Source organism: Eptatretus burgeri, chromosome 1 (genome assembly GCF_056783735.1).
Source record: "Eptatretus burgeri isolate ZD-2024b chromosome 1, Ebu_testis_v1, whole genome shotgun sequence".
NCBI classification, from domain to species: Eukaryota; Metazoa; Chordata; class Myxini; order Myxiniformes; family Myxinidae; genus Eptatretus; species Eptatretus burgeri.
In genome coordinates, this window is record NC_140961.1 from 120,471,345 (window position 1) to 120,490,510 (window position 19,166).

The following is a 19,166-nucleotide window of genomic DNA, read 5'->3' on the forward strand; positions in this document are numbered from 1 at the left end:
CTTCCTCTTGAATAAGGCTGGTGAAATAATATGCCCTCCCAACAAAGCTATACACATCACGTCAAGTAGGTTTATTAACACACCATTACAGATAATATGATAAATTCAAGGATTATAATTGAGTTTATATTCAATCAAGTTAATATGCTGAATGCAGTATGTACTTTGCTTGCTTTATGGGAGTCAGTTACATCACTGGGCTGTGATGAAGACATGTTGGATTGCAACCACGAGGAGGCAGATTCTCGAATACTGGTCCACATTCAGAATGCTTTTGCGCATGGGGCAAAGTCAGTTGAAGTCCGTAATGTGGACACCGATGTAGTTGTGACACTAATTGGCAAATACCATTGTCTCCAGATAGTCCAACCTAAGGCTGATATATGGGTGGCCTTTGGAATGGGAAAGAAGTTCAGATACTACAGCATCAACAGAATCTGTTCCAGTCTTGGACTGCAAAAATCCCAGGCAATGCCAATGTACCACACATTCACTGGGTGTGATACGACATCGTCTTTTCAAGAAAGAGGCAAAAAATCAACCTGGCTGGCCTGGCAGTCGTACAGTGAAGTGACAGAAACACATTCATACCTGGTTGAGCATCCTTTCCACCCTCTTGATACATCATCTCCTCACTTCAAAAAGCTTGAAAGGCTTGCAATCATCATCTATGACAAAACCAGCCCCCTGGAGAATGTTAATGAAGCTCGGCTTGACATATTCTGCCACAAAAATCGGACAATGGACAAATTGCCACCAACGCAGGTAATTGAAATTATAAAAAAATTATGATAATTTGTTAAAGGTGTTGTTTTTTGGACAAATAGTGATCTAAATATTTCTCATTTTCTAGGATGCTTTGCTTCAACATGCCCGCAGAGCAGTATACTAATCTGGAATTTGGACACAAAGTACTGAGGTACAGATGGTGTGTCCAGATCCCCAAGATTTTGGATGGAGCAAAATCAATGACACTTGGGTGTCAACATGGATCACTATCCCCAAAGTATCCAAAACTTGTAGAGAGCTGATCAAATGTTGTTGTGAGGGTGACTGTTCACACTGTAAGTGTGGCAAGGCCAACCTCAGCTGCACTCCTCTGTGCAAATGTAAATGTAACTTAGAGGGATACATCACTTCCATGAAAGGAAAGAAAGCCAACTCATATCAGTTGTTGTGCTGCTTATTTTGGTATATTGATTGACTTATAGTCTGAATCATAATATATTGTTCAGGAATTACACATGTATTGATATCCTGTATAAATAAACTAATATATTAAAGAAAAAGTTCTATTTTTGAAGTCATATATGTCATAATGACAAAATAAGCTGGCAGAGGACATTCATATGTGTAAAATAATGTTTTTTGACCCTAAAAACCCCTATTTTGACACCAAATTTATGTTGATAGCACTTCCAGAACCAGAGATATGTGATTTTAAAATTTTCGTTGGTGCCAATCTTGGATTTTACTGCGCTGATCGCGTACCGAGATTATTTCATCAGGGCTCCCCTTCTAAATTTGTTTCCTATGGCCAAAATAAGCCATATACAAAGTTTGGCACTTTTGTTCGTCCTGTAACGATAATTATCAATCACCCTAAGCCACACCACTACTATTTTATGTCACTTCCTTCAGAACTGACTCAAAAGGAAAGGCTGTATTGTCGTTCAGAAAGCATTCCACCTCCGTTCAGAATGTTTTGTTTTTTTAAATACACCTGTATTCAAAGGTGTTGTCATTCACGTTTACATTTCATCATCCACTTTGCACAAACGAGAAATTACTTTAAAGCACATTATAATGTGTGTGCATCAAGTGGAGGTCTCGGTGTAAGTTGGTGGGAAGTTTTGAGGGTGAGGGAGACGAACGAGGGGAGGGGTAATCGGTGATTAGTTAAAATACCTATATGCTAGTAATTTGACACTACAAGTGTTGAATGTTCATTGCTGTTACTAAATTGTTAACATTTCGGTAATATGCATGTGCACTTGATCAAAATATCTTTTCAGAGATGCTTGAAGGATAGAAGGATGCTTCCTTTTAAAAATAAAATCCTTTGCATCAAATAATTTTTTTTTGATTTGAACTCCCAACCAACATTCATCCAATCATCCTCACGCACGAACTACTTCATTGAGATGGCTGAGCTTAAAAACAAATGACAAAAAAAAACTGCAGGGGGTGGTGTCTGTGGTTGCGTGGTTTGAAATCTCACAGACACCACGTCCCTGCTTTTCTATATTCAGGAAGGGAAGGGAGGAATGGACTGTTTGTGTACAAAGTGAGACGCAGCGTTGAAAAAAAACCAAAAACTTCATCTTAATTGCATACGTAATAGATAGATAGCCCAGCCGTATCGTTCATTAAGCAGCAAGACAAATGAAGCACACTCGTTTTGTTCACAGCTGCTGGTTGCATCATTTTTTTTGGGAGCATGGCTGCGTCGCTGATGCAGTGCCCCTGTTACCAGTAAGCTGGTGCTTCGTGCTAATTTTGCCGACTTCGGAAGGATGACAAGCTGAGTCAACCCACCTGGTGTTAATTCAACAGTTAAAAAAAAGGACTCCAACTCCACAACTCAAGACCCTAAGATCTCCCTAAGATCTCACGACGGCCACCTTAATCGTGAAACCAACCTCACAATACACTTAAAAACAAAAAAAAAATTCCATTGCTCATGGGATTGTCGATCAGCAGCAGTGCCTGCTGTCAGACAAGAGAATGTGCAAAACATCGACAGATGGGGATAAAAAAACAAAAAAAACAAAAAAACACCGAAATGCGACAATTTCACCAACCAGTGAGGTTATGTGCGAGCAGACTGATCCTCCGGCTTAATTAAGGTACTTCCTTTTAACGACGGACACATCGATGCGTACACCCACACGCAGGGTGGCAGTTTATAGCTGCCTCGAGATTCGAACCCAACCCCGACACAGCTCCATGAACATAACGAGTGACGTGTATTGAAAAGTGACGTGGACGGTGCACTCATTATCGTTCGTCAAACAAAGACACAACCCGATGACAATGGATTACACCTGAAATGATCGTGAAGAATGAAACGAAAATCATCTGAAAGAATGAATGGATGATCAATGACGTGCACACCTGAAATGGGACAATGACGTGCACACCTGAAATGGGACAATGACGTGCACACCTGACGTCGATAAGTTTGAATGATTGGAGACTCGACGTCTTGCACGTGGTCGGGGATTATATGTGATCGTGCGGGGGATGAACGAGAAGGTCTTTCATTGTGGTTGCACTGGGTTTAGTTGTACCTCTTTTTTTTTTATTATTATTATTATTATTTTTTTTTTTGCGAGGCCCAGAGACGAGGTGGTGGCTTTGGTTTACGTTCTACGTGGTTTGGTGGTTATCGGAAGAGACCAACGGCAAATATGTGGTTCCTTCTCACCGTCTGGTTTCTTATTCCATCTGTTTTCGGCACAGGTACGTGTCTCGCCCATCGATGATGCAATTTGAGCTCCGATCAAAAATTGTCCTTTACAGCATTCGGTGCGTTTTTTTTTTATTTTATTATTAATTAATTTTTTTTTTAATTAATTAATGAAAAAAATTAAATTTTATGAATTAATTGTTAATTTATAAAAAAATTTACTAATTAATTTAAAAAATTTACTTTTTTTTAATGAAATGATTTTTCTTCCCTCCAGATTATCAGACCCAAATGGTCAAGATCCAATGCGGAGATGGTGCGATGACCCTGACCTTGAATAAAGAGTTCTTTGGCACTGGTTTCTGGTTGAGGGAAACTGATGTAACGCTCGGTCCAAATAAGTGTCAGGTCACAAGCGGCGACGCCTCTGGGGCACTTGTTTTCCACTATCCTCTGGAAAGTTGTGGCAGCATCCTTTCGGTATGAAACTGGGTCGAGAGAGACTGGTATGGTGTCTGTCTATGCACATCTACTTTTAATATAGATCGTCCATATTTGTGGATATACTGCAATCCTCTGTATACTCGGATGTGGTCCAACATTGCTGAATGGTCTAGTTTGTTGTTGAACCCCCTTACCCCCCCCCCCTCCCCACCTATATAACCAATTTCAACGTGTCTTCTAGCTTACATCGGAAGATATGCTCTATACCAACCACCTTAACTTTGAACCGGTTATTCGCATGGGAATCGTGCGGAGTAATTCTGCGAAACTTCAAGTTTTGTGCAAATATCCGAGGTGTGATCTTCAACTTTTGGAAAAGTTTTTGTCGGATTATGAGTTGTCCTTGGTTTTTTTGTTTTGAGGAATTTCATTAACACTCTCTTGGTCTCTGTTCCTAATTTTGTTTTCCTTTCAGAAAAGGAAATGCTTCTAGTTATGACGTCAAGCCAACTTGGATTCCGTTCTACAGCACCAAGGTTGAGCGGAGCAAATTTGCTTTCAGTTTGCACCTGATGATGGGTGAGTGAAATTCTTCTGTTTGATCTGAACTGGAGCAACTTTCACTTTGTGTATAAACCATCAGTCCATGTTGCAAACACTGTAGTTGCACTTGGTAGTTACTGAGATGGAGCACGTTGATAAATTTTGGTCAACATGGCTTGAAAGTTAACGGTGCATAAACGTCTTGCACAAAGGGTTTGAAATCTCCAGGATTGAGTTTTATTTATTTATTTGAACTCACTTTTAAGTACAAGTGTGCAGGTTTTGATTCTGTCCATCTGAGTATTTTTGTTTTTATTTTTCATATAAAAATCTAGGCTTGTGGAGCTATGACCATAACCTTTGTGATTACTGCAATCATGTGTGGACTTTAAATTGCTTTCTCAATATATATATATATATATATATATATATATATATATATATATATATATATATATATATATATATATATATATATATATATACATTGTTACAGCTGTGGAAATTCACAATACACCATAAAGGGTCCTTGGATCAGTTATGATAAGTATGTGTGTCGTTGGATTTCCCCACCGTTGTTTCGAGGGAATTTCCGTGTTCACAGGGCTGCGATCCTTTGAGATAGCCGTTTTTCTTTTCTCTATCATTATTTTGGACCAATCATCCCCCAACAACCAAATCGCCACCACCACCTTCACCTCTTTACCTCCACAACTCCATCCCGCAAACATCGCTTCACCGCCATTCTTGAACTACGCCCGCCAACAACCAAACTCCCACCACCTCCGCCTTTCTACCGCACGTCATGCCATGGGCTATGACTGCGTTCCTTTCGCCTCAAAAAGCGGATCAGGAATGCATCACACCCCCTTTTCATCCATCCAATGACTGAGCATCGGGTGGCATAGCCCTGCCACTGAACCCGCTGTGATCCAGAAATTTACATAGATTCCCCTCCCCTGGGCTATATAAGTGCAAGCACAATGTAGCTCGTGGTGCAGTACGTCGGCAGAAAAGTCAAGAACCAAGTGGGAGCAGTGGAGTGGCAGCAGCAGTGTCGGCGGGGCAGTCGAGTTGGACGGAGCTTGAAGCCGACGGGAAAGGCAGACTGGGAGCGCCGGAGAGCGCTTGCCGAGCACGCCAGGGGCATGAAGCCAGGCACAGCTACGCTGACATCGCAGCTTGCCCGCCACGAGGGCGCGGGTAGGACCCTTCAGTTTCATGGACCTGGCCGCTCATCCAGGTTCCACGGGCCAGTCTGACTCCTTTGTCTATGAGGGGGTCTTTTCTTGTGTTTTCTTTGAATGCGTGTTTTGGCGCTGTGTCTTGTAAAGTAGAAACTGTTTAAGTGCATGTAAATAAACCTTGCTTTTTTTTTGGTTGTAACTCTTGCTTGTAAATTGCATTCTTACTGTATGGCTGTCAATATGTGCTTGCCTTGTCTGAGTGCGTAATAAATGTGCTTGTCTAACTGTTCCCCGTTTCGTTGCGTCTTTTCCTTTGTTTGAAAGTTCTATCTTTTATCACAGAAAGAATTGGTGGAAGGGTATAATCACGTCCGTCGGGGCCGGCGATAACACCGCTCTGTTATCACTGAAGCACGGAACGGACCGCTTGAGCGGTTCGTGTCCAAGGCTGGCCAGCGGTGAGGTACGATCGGTTAACTACCCGCGGAGGTACTTGGGTAGGTCGAGTTTGGCGAACACCCCTATCCTGCGCAGGTGGCCGATTGTGGTGTGGTCGAAAGATCCACCCATGACTTGCTCTTGGCGGTAGTTCCACGGAGGGTCACGACTGAGTTGTCCATTCTGGTGGGCGACGCGGTCGCAATTTGAGTTACGTGGCCGGGCGGACCGAAATTCGTAACAATATGTATATGTATATGTATATATATATATATATATATATATATATATATATATATATATATATATATATATATATATATATATATACACACACACACACTGAGTATCTGTCATAATCTGGGTGGTGTGGCGATTGAATATGATTCATTGGTTTCATTTTCTGAGCAATTAAAGTGTCATTTTTATGGATTTTTAGATGGGAGAAGTAATTGTGGAGAAAGGAAAAATTTGTAGTCAGGCAAAAGATGTGCATTGAGGGCCATAGTGTCCAATGTCTGTCTATAATGCACCTTGGTGAACTGGCGGAATCGTACAAGGGACATTTTCACAAAAGCGGGTCAGGTAACGGTAAAGACTGTCCGAGAATTTTTATCAAGCATTTATTGCCCAGTCAGTGCAGAGGCCTTATGGTGATCCTGCGTTACATCATTTGAACATTTTTCTCGGCCTTGTAAGGGGTTCAAGCACTTTTTTGAGTTTGTTCTCTACCGTTGCCTGACCCGCTTTTGTGAAAATGTCATAACACTAGCAGAAACACACAGAACTTCCAAAGTGAATGCCACAGTTTGCCATGGGATAAGAGCAGCTGATTGGTAAATGCCTGGCCTTGAGTCTTGTTGAATGTCTATCAAAGAAGATTGGAACCTGGATTCTCTTGTAAAGTGAATGGCAAGCTTTATTTTAGGGATGAGAACTTTTGTTTAGTGTTTGGGCTTCATGAAAGACCATGTTGTGTAACCGTTTTGTCTTTGCTTTCGGTGTTGATTTTTACTCAAACATCCGTAAGGGCTCTCGCTCGAATCTTATGTAGTGTGGCATCTTTCTCTTTGCGTGTTGCTGCTCGGCGCTACTGTTGGCATCGTTTTCAGTTGAGTTGTCATTCCTCCCTGAGGTGCACGTGTTCACTTGTTCTTGCTCAGCACTGCATTTAAATGGGTGAGGGGTGATAACTGGATGAACCGAGGGCTTTCATGCCACTTTTATAAGGACCACTGACTTGCTTGCCACATTCAGTTTCCAAATCTCAACTACATACAAGGCTGACATACCAGTGGGGAAAAGGATTTATTAAAGACATGGGTGGTAAGGCCGATGAGCAAATGCACTGATCAGTATTCTATATAAGTACATTTTGTTTTTTCTGGCACCCTTTATGCCTCTGAATTCTCTATGAAATTGTTTTGTCTGTTTACCCTCTGCCTTTATCACCCCCACAACTGTGCATAGCTGTGTCCTCATTGGCTCGCATCCCTCTTTATTGCGGCTTCATGAGTTTGCTATTCCTGGTGTATCTGTGACCTTGACACGCAGTAGTAAAGCCTTGTTTTTTTTTTTTTACTTTCCCTCGGGGTGGGGGAATTTGCTGTTTTGCAAAGCTGTAAAACAAAAACACCAACACAGAATATGTTGGTCAGTGTTAAGGTGTGGAGCTTGCAAAATGGTTGCACATGGACAAATAAGGTTGTTGTTGTTGTTGTTGTTGTTGTTATTGAAGATGTATTTACAAGCTGTTTAATGCATGTTTGTTCTACTCGCCCAACAATGAATGGAGGCCCTCTGTCAGACCTGAGGTCAGGGTTGTCTTCCTGGACAGATGTGTTTTTGTCTGACATCCTGCCTTGCTCTCAACTTTTCTGCCGATGGCATCCAAGACCAACTCCACACATAGCTTAGACTTCCTGTAACTCTCAATGGAATCCTTTAACCTCCTCTCTGTCGAGGCTGGAGTGCCCAAAGGCAGTGTTCTGGGCCGTCTTTCTTGATCTTCATCAACAATCTTTGAGTTTCTAGAAAATCCTCTATCTATTGGCAGGCTCCACCCTCTGCTGTGACATCCCTCATCCTTCACAGGAAGGTTGCAGCTCCTTCCTCCTTCAGAGCTTGACAAAATCACAAGCTGGTCAAACACTTGGAATATCTTTCAATCCAGAGAAATCGTTTTCCGAAAGGACTGTCTGGCAACCATGCCCGCACACGCACACGCACACGCACCTACTTGATAAATCCTCTGAGGTTGTCATTCAAACTCTTGGGTCTCGCGATCAGTCATCTTTCTGCACATGTGACTCAGTTTACCCCCTTCTGGTAAAACTACCTCAATCGATCACTGCTCATCTCTGATTATTTTTAATTGTCCCACCCTGTATAAAATTTTGATCATTATGCATAAAATTTTAAAGTTTTTGTGGTTTATTTTATACCAAGAAAATGTAATTTGGAGAAGACTGTTGAATGAATCTTGATTGCTTTTAAACAAGTTGCTGAATATGCATGTGGAACCTGAAATGGAGTTACCAAGCACAATTAAATTGCATGTTTATGAGCAATAACTAATTATTGTAATGCAGAATGTCCAAACTCAAATTTTGTGATTACCAAAAAACCCCCCATATGTTGGTGCCAATGGTTCCTCTACAACTCGTATAATCCAAGACTGGTGATTTATTATGATAGGTGTCACCCATCATGGATAGTGCTTATAAATAAGAATAGTCTGTAGGCTAAAATCGGGAGGGACAAAGGTAGAATCGTGTTAAATTTGATGCTTTTATCTGCTTGGTAACTAATCTTGAAATGACGCTAAGCCACCCCACCTAGATGACTGGTTGGAGGAAAGGCCCTCAAACATCTATCAGCTGGGCCAAGTAATGCATATTGAAGCCAGGGTACATACCCCCAACCATGTGAACATGCGGTTGTACATTGACAAATGTGTGGCAAGATCCTCGGTACCTGGGTCTACAACCACCTATTCTATAATTGAGAACCATGGGTGAGATTTTCTGCAGAAGGTCTTGAGTATCCTTCGTTCTTTAACTCTTGCAATGCTGTCTGCAATTGCTCGGTGATTGCTTGTCTAGATTTTGTACTCTAACTTTCCATTTTATTGTCGTAAATCTTGCTTTGTTCGTCTTTTGTCGATTTGTTTGCATAATTTTGATTCTTCGAACCCCCACCCCCCTTGCCTTCCACCTCAACCACATGATAAATGTTGATGTCGAGCAGTTTTCAATGTGAACATGAATGCAAGGTTTCGACATAAAATTGGCCATTCTGGTATTTATCGACCATGTAGCAAGATGCATATTTTACAGCTGCCTTGTGGATGGAAAAGTAGGATTTGATGGACATCTTACCTCCCGCTTCATCACACGAACCAGTAATAATATTCTGCAGTTCACTCTGGATTCATTCCGGTTCAGCCACGAATCTACGGATGAGGTGCTGTATCGGAGATCTGCAATGTATATGAAAGTCCACAATCGTGCCCATGAGCTGTTTGCTTGATTGAATTCTCAAATGAGCCTTCTGCAGTTCATTGGTGCTGAGTGGACATAAGGTGTTCTCATTAGGCTGTAAATTGTGTGCAGGTTTACATAACCTGTCGAGTGAAGGTGGCAGAATCGTCCACTTCTCCCAACAATGTGGCCAAAGCATGCTCCTACACACTTGCTTCCAAGTAATACATTAGTTTCCTCCTGCCTCCAATACTAACAAACTGTTTTGGTGTTTTTGACAGCAGGTGAGAATGGTCTGATATTTGCTGGTGTATTGCAGGTGGCAATCTGCTGATGGAAACCATATGGTTTGTAGTTGCTGCGAATCTGTCTGTGCAAGAAGAAAACGAGATGTCGCTCTAGGTATGTGTTTGAAACATGTATTTAGCATCACCTCATTGCTGAATTGATTGGAGACCACTGTTGTCACACTGCACCCAAATGTACTTGAATATAGTTTGTTCATTCTAAGATCTACTGAATTGATGCACTCTGGTATAGCTCTGCATCGAATGCTATCTTGTAATTCCTGTTTCTGTAATGTTCGTGGTTTTTAGATGTTGAAGAGGAAGTTGTTTTGGGGCCTCTAGTCATACTGGATGCTGAGAGGACTGCCAAAGGTCAAATATTGCGTTCTTATCCCAAAGCTTATCAAGGTAATTTTAGTCTGTGGAAAATGGACACCATCTGAATATTTTACATTTTTATTTTTAAAAGGAAATTTGCAGTGCTTTTATATCTGGATTTTTGGTACTAATTTTGATCTTGACTTGGTCACAATAAGTGCACAATCAGCCAACTGGCATAAACCTGTGGGAAAGCGGATTACATTGGCGAGTTGGCTCTTTTCAGACAGGCCATTGGTAATATGGACGGTGGGGCCGAGTAGTCTTAAAAAAAAAAAAAAAAAATGCTTTCATCTCTCTTGTCCATTCCATGGGAGTACTTCATATTCACTGTCAGGTTATAAACCACTTGTATTGAATACTGATCATTTTTGTGGAGATTTAATGTTTTGCAGAATTTTTAATTGGAAAATCGCTCGATGTCCCACATCGAAACTGCCAACAGTGATAGATATCAAAAGTACCTTTTAATGTATGGCTGGAAAGTCCTCAGTAATTTGTCATATTTTTGGTGCTTTTCTTGAACTAGTCATTGTTCAAATTCAAGAAAAACGGTTTTTGTCATTGTTGGGAAAACAGGTGCTTGGTAACCTGTCTTCTTCCCTATTTTGCTGTTTTGGGCAACTTCTTATTAACACAATTTTCAGACTGAGGAACTTTTTTTTTTTTTTTTTATTTTATTTTATTTTTTTTTTTTTTACTTCAGATACACGTTCCTCGGTACGCCCAAGACGGGGACTACGGAACTTAATTTTAAGCAAGAAACCAGGATTCGGCCGACAGTCCAATATGATTGGAAGATTACTCCTGTTCCTAAATTTTACATTCCAAATTTGTTAATACTGCTTCATTCAGCTGGATTTTAACCCTCAATCTGTGTGCTGGCAATGCATATTGAAGCCAGGGTACATACAAACAACCATGTGAACATGCGGTTGTACATTGACAAATGTGTGAAAAGATCCTCAGTACCTGGGTCTACAACCACCTATCCTATAATTGAGAACCATGGGTGAGATTTTTCTGCAGAGGGTCTTGAGTATCCTTCAGTATCTTGGCCATTACCTACACTTGATACCCATAAGGAGTTGAACTTTGAACAGTTTTACATATGCTCTTTTTTTTTTTTTTGCAGTCTCACTGGAGAATGAACTTTCTGCATGGTTTTTGATCATCTTGATGGTCACTGCAGCCACATTTTGTATTGTTAGTGTGATTTATTTTGTAAGGAAGCATTACTTGGTGGTTTCCTCTGTATGATGTTGCTGTGCTCGCACCCTCAACCTGAATATATATTTATATATATTATGCATTATTTCAAGCAAAGTATTTGAAAGTCTTGACCTCTTGCTGGTACTTTAAGAGCACCTGCATTAATGCAGCTTTTGTTTTGTCATTTTTGCTACCAGCCTTTATAAGTGTGAACAGCAGGAAAGGCTTTGTTTTTTTTTTTGTTGTGCTGTCAAATACATTTTTAACTGTTCTGATTGGTTGTGGTCATTAAGCTAAAACACCACTGCTCATACTATTACAATGGGGGAGTGGTATTGGTTCTGGGACACTTTACTTTGGACAACCACAACCCCCTGCCCCACCCCTCCGCATCCCCTGATTTAATATAAATCGAAGATTCGCAAGTATATTCGTTGGTCTGGTCTATGATGCTGTCTTTGAATGTTTGTTTGTCTTTCCTACAGGTGACTTTTAAACAAATCTTCACCGAATGGGAAAGTTGATCATAAGCAAGAAGCCATTTGATTTTGAGGTCAACACCGGCAAAAGAATAACTGTCAAATTTCTAAAATAAATTTTCATCTGAATGATGACATTTGAACAAGATTTGCATATCGGGTCACTGAAATCAATCACCAACTATTTTAAAGGTCAAATTTGTTTTTGGGAGTTTGCAAGACCATTTATTCATAGTTCTGTAAAGAAAGAGAAAAAAAAATTGAGAGCACTTGGTATTATTGATTGTAGGATCGTATAGTGAGTTGGCCTGTGGGCGTGTAGGACACATCTCGATGTAAGCTAAGGAGGGAAACTGAGCTTCAGTGTTGTCATCACCAAACTTCAACTTCAACAACTGAAGTGAGCTTCAGTGACCCAGTAGGAATAAGCCCTGCCTTCTAAGGGTAAAGGCAGGAAAGGTCATGACCCCGAGGCTGGTGATTGGGGTCAAGTGCAGGGAAAGTGGCTTGCAGCAAGGAGCGAACGCGCGAGTGGAGTTTGGTGTGAGGGAGGCGATCGGAGAAGGGAAGAGAACGGAAAGGCAGGATTGTTGGTTGAAAGAGCAGGGTGTTTCGGCTGGCTTTCCATTGATGCATGAAGACTGCGCAATTCTCGTGTTCGGGCTGAGGCAAATTGGCTCGTGCGGTGGAGCAAGACTCTGGCCATTCACTCTTGGTTGGTCGTGAGATGGACCTCAAAGCCTCATATCACCGAAAGGAGCGGTGCCATTCTGCAGAGCCAGCATTGGCAAGCGTGGTCGAAGAAGTGACACTGCAGTTTGGGAGCCCTGACGTTGAATATTGCTTCAAATTGCTTGGCGCCATTTTTTGGTGTGCGGCTACCCACACACTGACTATGCGGTTTGATCGTGAAGTCCTAAAAGATCACTTGGACTCGGCTAAGTGAAGGAATGAAAAGGAGTTTCTTTATTTTCTTTGTTGTGGGAGTCGGTCCGAGGGTCTGAAACACCTCAAAATTAGACTTTGATTAAGATTACCTCACGTTCTTTCATTATTATAATTGGAATTATTGTCATTGTACATATTTGATTACTGTCATTAAGGTATCCATTTAATTTCATTTGCTTATGTCCATGTATCTGCTGTGGGTTCAAGAGTAAAACTCCCGCCCTGGTGAAGTGTCGCACTTTTCCTGCGTGCACATTAATCTCCGAGTCTCTGCTGTGGGCCGTTGTTTGGCCATCCGTCCAGGTTGTGGCTAAACCCATGGACACAACATTTTGACCTTTGATTGCACCCATCCCCCCCCCCCGACTACCACAAAACCTTCAGAATGTGTAACCATGTAGTTATTTCACTTTCCTTGCCCCTCCCCCACCCCCCAACATGTGAAAAAACAAACTCGCATCTTAAGTCTAAAACTCCTCCAAAAATAGGAGAAAAAAAGTGTAATAAATGTATAAATTTCTTCTTGCTTTTGAATAATAAAAATGGCTACCAAATATTGACAGTTGTGTAAACAAGTATTATGTATTATTTTAAACATCTTGAAGCTAGAATTTTATACAAGAGAAACCAGACCGACTTGACCTGGCACTCGGAACGCACCCTCAACCTGAAGTGGAAACTTGCTGTGGTGTTTTAAATTAACAATTATCCAATTTATTTTATTTTTCATTTATGCAATTCAATGTTGTAAACCATAGATAATCTCTTCTGAGTACAAGTGGAGGCCTGGAATTGTGTTTATTTAGAAGAGGGAGTAACTTTTATGCCAAAAAAATGTATGGTTATGGCATCCACAACCGTGCGTGTTTTTTATTTTTTTTTCTCCTTTACCTTTGTGGGGGTGTGCCACTGAGGCAAAGCCACTCCAGAAGGATGAAGGATCTGTGGTTAATTCACTTAGAGCCGAAGTTTGTAATTTATCTTGTAAAGGCCCTGTCACACCTTGACGATTTAGCCAGCGTATGCTGACGTATGAAAAATTTGTCAAATGCTGGCACATGTCGAATACTTGTGGGTATTGTTTTTTTTTTTGCATACGTCGTAGTATGCCGAGCTGTTAGACAAATTTTCCATGGTTTAAATTTTTCGACGTATGACATGTTCCGCATACGCTGGCATAAGTTGTAGGCACGTTACGCGATTGTCGACATGCGTTACTTGTAAGTTACTCATAAGTCGAAACGCGTTGAGGTAATGTTTAGCGTCAGTGTTCGACTCCATGGTTTTTTTTTTTTTTATTTTATTTTTTCTTCGGCATGACTGCGATGTTGACACTTCAATTTCTAGTGCGGTTATAATATAATTAATAGGCTGCCGCTCCACCTTTTAAATCATAACCGCACTAGAAATCGAAGTGTCAACATCACCATCATGCCGAAGAAAAAAAACAAAAAAAAAACATGGAGTCGAACACTGACGGGTTCCTCCTGTGAAGCCCATGTTTATATACCAATTCCCCTAAACGCTGCCAATACATCATTATATGGTAGCTGTAAGTAAAACGCGTTCCGTGGTCGTCCGGAAGACGTCAATGTGCGTTGGAGATACGTTACACATAGGTTCAAACACGTTACTCATAGGTTAAAAATTCAGTTTCGGGTATGCTAAACATTACCTTGACGTGTTTTGACTTGTTACAAGTAACGTGTGTTAACGATCGGGTAACATACCTACAACTTGTGCCAGCGTATGCAGAACGTGTGCATCGTACGCTGGATACGTTAAATTTTCAACATGCTGAAAATTTGTCGATGTACTATGACGTATTTCAGCGTGCTCTTAACGTATACAAAACTTACTCATAACGTATTCAACGTGTGCCAGCGTATTCGGCAAATTTTTCATACACTGGCTAAAACTTGAAGGTGTGACAGCAGCTTGACACTTCAATGTCTAGTGCGGTTATGATTTGAAATGTCGAGCTGCAGCCTATTAATAGCCTATGCCACATGATCATTGGCAATAGGCTGCTGCGCGCTATGCACAAGTTAGACTATTTTTGGGCATGGGTTGTGAACGCTGACAACACATTAAGCATTCGTTGGTATATGTTATCGAAACGTTCTGTGTATGTTACCAATATGTTATGCGTACGTCAAACTCGTTATGAATACGCCCAAAACTGGAAAAAAAAAAAACATCAACACGCCAGCGTTTTACATGCATTTTGATACATTGCCATACGCTGGCTAAAACGTCAAGCTGTGACAGGGCCCTTAAAACAGACCATCTTATGAATCCTGCCCTCCTCCCTTCCACAGATCTCCTGTTTCTTTCGTCTTGCTCCCCTTTTTATACATTCAATGCGTTAGTTCTTGTATTGCATACATTGCATGCAAAAAAAATTGTTCAGGGTCTGGCAATTGCTCGCCAACTTTTTGTGAAGGGCGCCATGACAGAACGTACCCCAACCAATGCTGGCAGATGGGACCCCCAGTTTGGTCTGTCCCTCGCACTGATGCCTTGCCCACAAACAAAACACCAGGAAAACAGTTTATAGCTGGATCAAGATTCAAATCCAGGCTATCGTGCTCAGGTGAGTTTGCATATATCTAGGCCAGTGGTTTCAAAACTTTTCAATTACAAGGACCACCTTGGTGTTTATTTCCTTCAGACCATTTACCCCCCCCCCTTATTTATTTATTACATTTAAAAACTAATTTTTATGTGCATATACCCGACTAATAATCTATTTGAGTTTGCAGTGGTGATGTCACGTACAAGTGTTTGTGTCTGCAAAGAAACAGTTTTCTCAAATTGGTGTTTTAAAATACCAGTGCAATACTTAATAATTTGTAATATTTATTGTTGCTATATATTTAAAATAAGTACAGGTGGAGAGTAAAGTATGAATAACTTTCCTAACTTGAGAGCTCTGGGCTTGGATCTTCCCTTTTCAGTTCAACAATGCAAGGAGCAGTTGTAGGCATTAATGTGTTTATCTGGGTGCAGCTGCAATCTGCACTTTGTTTTTAAGGCTTTTGAAAAAGAGATTCCAGATTCACAAGCAGAGGTTGTTGCAAATGGAAGCAATATTTTTATTGCTTCACCTGACTTCTTCATAGTCCTTTTGCAGCGGTGAGCAATTGCTGTGATTATTATTTTTTTTTTTTTTCTTCTCTTCTCCAGGCTGCCATATCCAAGGTTTGTGTTTGAAACGACATTTTTGGTGAACAGTGCATTAATCCACTGCCACTTGTCTGAAATCTCAAGTTGCTCTCAAAATGTGTATTATATCCATGGCATTCAGGTGAGAAGTCAAAACTGCTTTGATGCTGGACAATCTGATATCAGAATTGCTGAAATTCTGTGAGCAACGGAAACATTCTGGTAATTCCATTTTCAAAGCGAGTTCACCACCAAGTTTCTTTATCGCTAAGCATCAAAAGGTTTGTATCTTTGCCTTACAGTTGTAGGTTGAGATCATTCAGAAGGTTATAATCAGCTAAATGTGCAAGAAAGACTGTCTTTGAATTGGTTTGTATGGCTGTTGGTTGCATTTGTCAAGCACTTCTCCAGTTGCTTGTGCAGCTCAAATACTTGTTTACAAGACTCATCTGCATGAGAGCCAGCTGATCTTGGTGTGCAGCAACAGTTGGATGTGATCAGCCTCCATTTAATTATGTAGTGCAGGAAAAAAAAGTGAATTAAGTGGCCTTGCTTTAACAAGTTTCAGTGATTTCATTATATCTGTCAGACCAGTGTATAGTTCTGTCTCCAAATATCGAACTGCTAAGGTTTCTATGCACAATGCAGTGGGTTGCGCAGACTGCTGCGGCAACTTGTTTTAGCCACTGAATCGCCGCACCTTTGTGCGCTACCGTCTGTGAACGGGCACCGTTGGTGCATATCCTCATATATTGATTGCTACATGCATGCACAATCAGATTGTATTTGATTTTCTTTCTTCACCAGTTGTATGAGTTTAGAGAACAGGAAATCAACGATTTCACCTTCTCAAGGATCCCGTACATGAACCAGTAACGTCTGAATTCAAGTTGTTGAAGGGTGAATCTTTCCTCGAAGATGTTAAACAATTTGCCGTTGCATTCATGACAAGAAGAGCAAACTGTTGTTTAAAATAGGAATAGAGACAATTAATTAATCCTCCCCCCTCCCCTGCTACAGAACTAAATCACCATTTGCACACGGCTTCAAGATTTTCAACTGGAGACATTGTTTTCGGGTTGTCCGTGTGTATACATTTTCTCTGCAACCGCTTAGCCGATTGACATTTTCACTCTTGGTGCAACTACTCATGTAGAATGTTTTAATAATTATAATGTCATGTGGTATGGCAGCCATTTTGGAAAAAGAAAAACGTTGGACCACTATATCTCAAACAGCTCCATGGGGAAAAAAAAAATTAAAACTTGGCATGTCTCAAGTACTTCACATGGGGAAATACGTTGTTTTTGTCATTGGTGGCTTCATTATGACATTTGCATACGGTGAAGTTTATCTGAACAGTTAAGTTAAACTTGCCATCCAGAGATAAATTGTATGAGGGATGGGGAGAAATGATGTCCCTATCAGTCATGGTGTTTGGCAGCCTTTCTCTCTTTTTATAAAAATTGATTTCATTTTATTTAAATGTGGGCACAGTCATACCTGGTAACATCAGTGCCCTTCTTGTTTGACTTTCAATCCTCAAATTGGGAAAGATGCTTTCAAACCACTATCAAGTAAAGTTCCCATTTGTTTGGTGGGGGGGGGGGACAACCTCACGTGGTGGCTTTTCACATTTTGGATGCTTTGTAGATAAATATTGGTGTAATTTCACAGGTTTGGGCACTTCGTTTGACAATACCTCCTGATCAATAATTCAGTGGGGCTTTGGTTCATCCTCGGCTCCATAAATGTAAATCACACTGATAAATATTCTGGATTATATTTCCGACAGAGGATCTTTTTTTTTTTTTTTTTGAAGGTGGTTGAAGAGATACCTTTTCCAGTTGTAGGCCCACTATCATTCGCTGATCCTCACTATCACTTGCTCGTATAAAATATCCATTTTGCAATGCACTGCTTGAGTCAAACCAGTCATGATTTTAATTTTTAAAATAAGATAGAAATACGAAAATGAGTTGGATGGGATGTAATAAGAAAGTAAAAATTATTATCCAGGATTATGTAACACTGGATGGCTGTACTACAATACATTGTTGAACAAGGAAGGAAAGTTAATATTTGTATCCGTTTCGGTTAAAATGGCTGCTTTGAATGCTCTGCTTAATTGCATCAAAAGTGAGCAAATGTAGAATACTGTACAAAGAGCATATACAATGATAGTTTTGGAAACTTACCGGGGGGGGGGTGAGCATTCACGGACACTGAGGAGACTTGATGTCATTTCATTAATCTCTGTGTAGATAGTCCTTTTCCCCTTGTCGAATGGTTGTTCGGGTGGCATGCATTGGTTAATTCGTGTCTTCCCTCCACTCTGCCACTTTGTCTTTCCTCCTTTACCCCATCGGCCCATTTTCTCCCTCCCCTGCTCCTTTCAACAACCCCTCCTTTATGCCATTGGTCTGTTGCCCTTCTCCCTTTCTCAATCCACCAATAATCCTTCCTTCACCCCATCGCTTACCTTCAACCCCACAGCTACCCCTTCATCCCTCACTCCAGCGGCAACCCTCTTATCACTCTTGGCACATTCAGTCCGTCCATCTGGTCATTAACCCTTCAGGCCGATCGGATTACCTTCACCACATGGGACTGTCCAGTCTTACATCGATGTTTGTGGCACGAGGTGCAATGCTTTTTCCATGCATGGTAGGGTGCGGCATATATCCAAGGCAGGTTAAAGTGGAGACTGTACAATGAGGGACATAGAAGGGGGGCTCTCGTCGTAAGAAACAGTGGACCCCACTTTTTTTTATTCTCCCTGGATTGAATGATGGCCATGTCTTTTGTGTAACATTATATAAGACTTACTAAAATCTGCTCTTCTGTGCCTTTTGCTTGCTTTTAAATGATTGTGTAAATAAAAAAAATTCCAATCTATCTCGGTTGTCCTTTCATTCATTGCTCTGACACATTGTACAAGTATATTTAGATGGGAAGTTGTACCCCACCTGATTTGTTCTGTTCCGCGTGGCCTCCAGTTCGCTTACCGTGCCAATAGAAAGGTATTGAAGCATAACCCTGCTGGGCCAGTAGTCTATGGCTGTGTAAGAACTACAGCCTGTTGGACCGCAGAATTACCTTTGGTCAGCAACCTCAGGTCCAAGTGTTGGAGAAATTTGAGGGTTTCCTCTCGGGGTGAGCCCCAAATCCTGGGCCATAACATATGT

The 19,166-nt window shown here is 41.0% G+C and overlaps 1 protein-coding gene across 3 annotated transcripts in view; it reads left to right on the forward strand.

Annotated features, from left to right (window-relative positions):
* The window catches only part of LOC147035293 (zona pellucida sperm-binding protein 3-like), a 39,065-nt gene extending 20,221 nt beyond the window's left edge, over positions 1-18,844 (forward strand). The window contains exons 3-12 of one of the 3 annotated variants that reach the window (XM_085896549.1): positions 3,339-3,465; positions 3,690-3,892; positions 4,098-4,210; positions 4,332-4,435; positions 8,866-9,040; positions 9,363-9,489; positions 9,639-9,727; positions 9,826-9,908; positions 10,103-10,201; positions 18,475-18,844. In XM_085896549.1, coding sequence (XP_085752675.1) covers positions 3,339-3,465; positions 3,690-3,892; positions 4,098-4,210; positions 4,332-4,435; positions 8,866-9,040; positions 9,363-9,489; positions 9,639-9,727; positions 9,826-9,908; positions 10,103-10,201; positions 18,475-18,551 — 1,197 coding nt within the window. In that variant the 3' untranslated portion in view covers positions 18,552-18,844. Of the gene's footprint in view, positions 1-3,338; positions 3,466-3,689; positions 3,893-4,097; positions 4,211-4,331; positions 4,436-8,865; positions 9,041-9,362; positions 9,490-9,638; positions 9,728-9,825; positions 9,909-10,102; positions 10,202-11,306; positions 11,655-11,868; positions 13,514-18,474 lie in introns of those variants that run through there. The other 2 variants (XM_085896558.1, XM_085896538.1) reach the window with 2 other exon arrangements.
* The last annotated feature ends 322 nt before the right edge of the window (positions 18,845-19,166 follow it).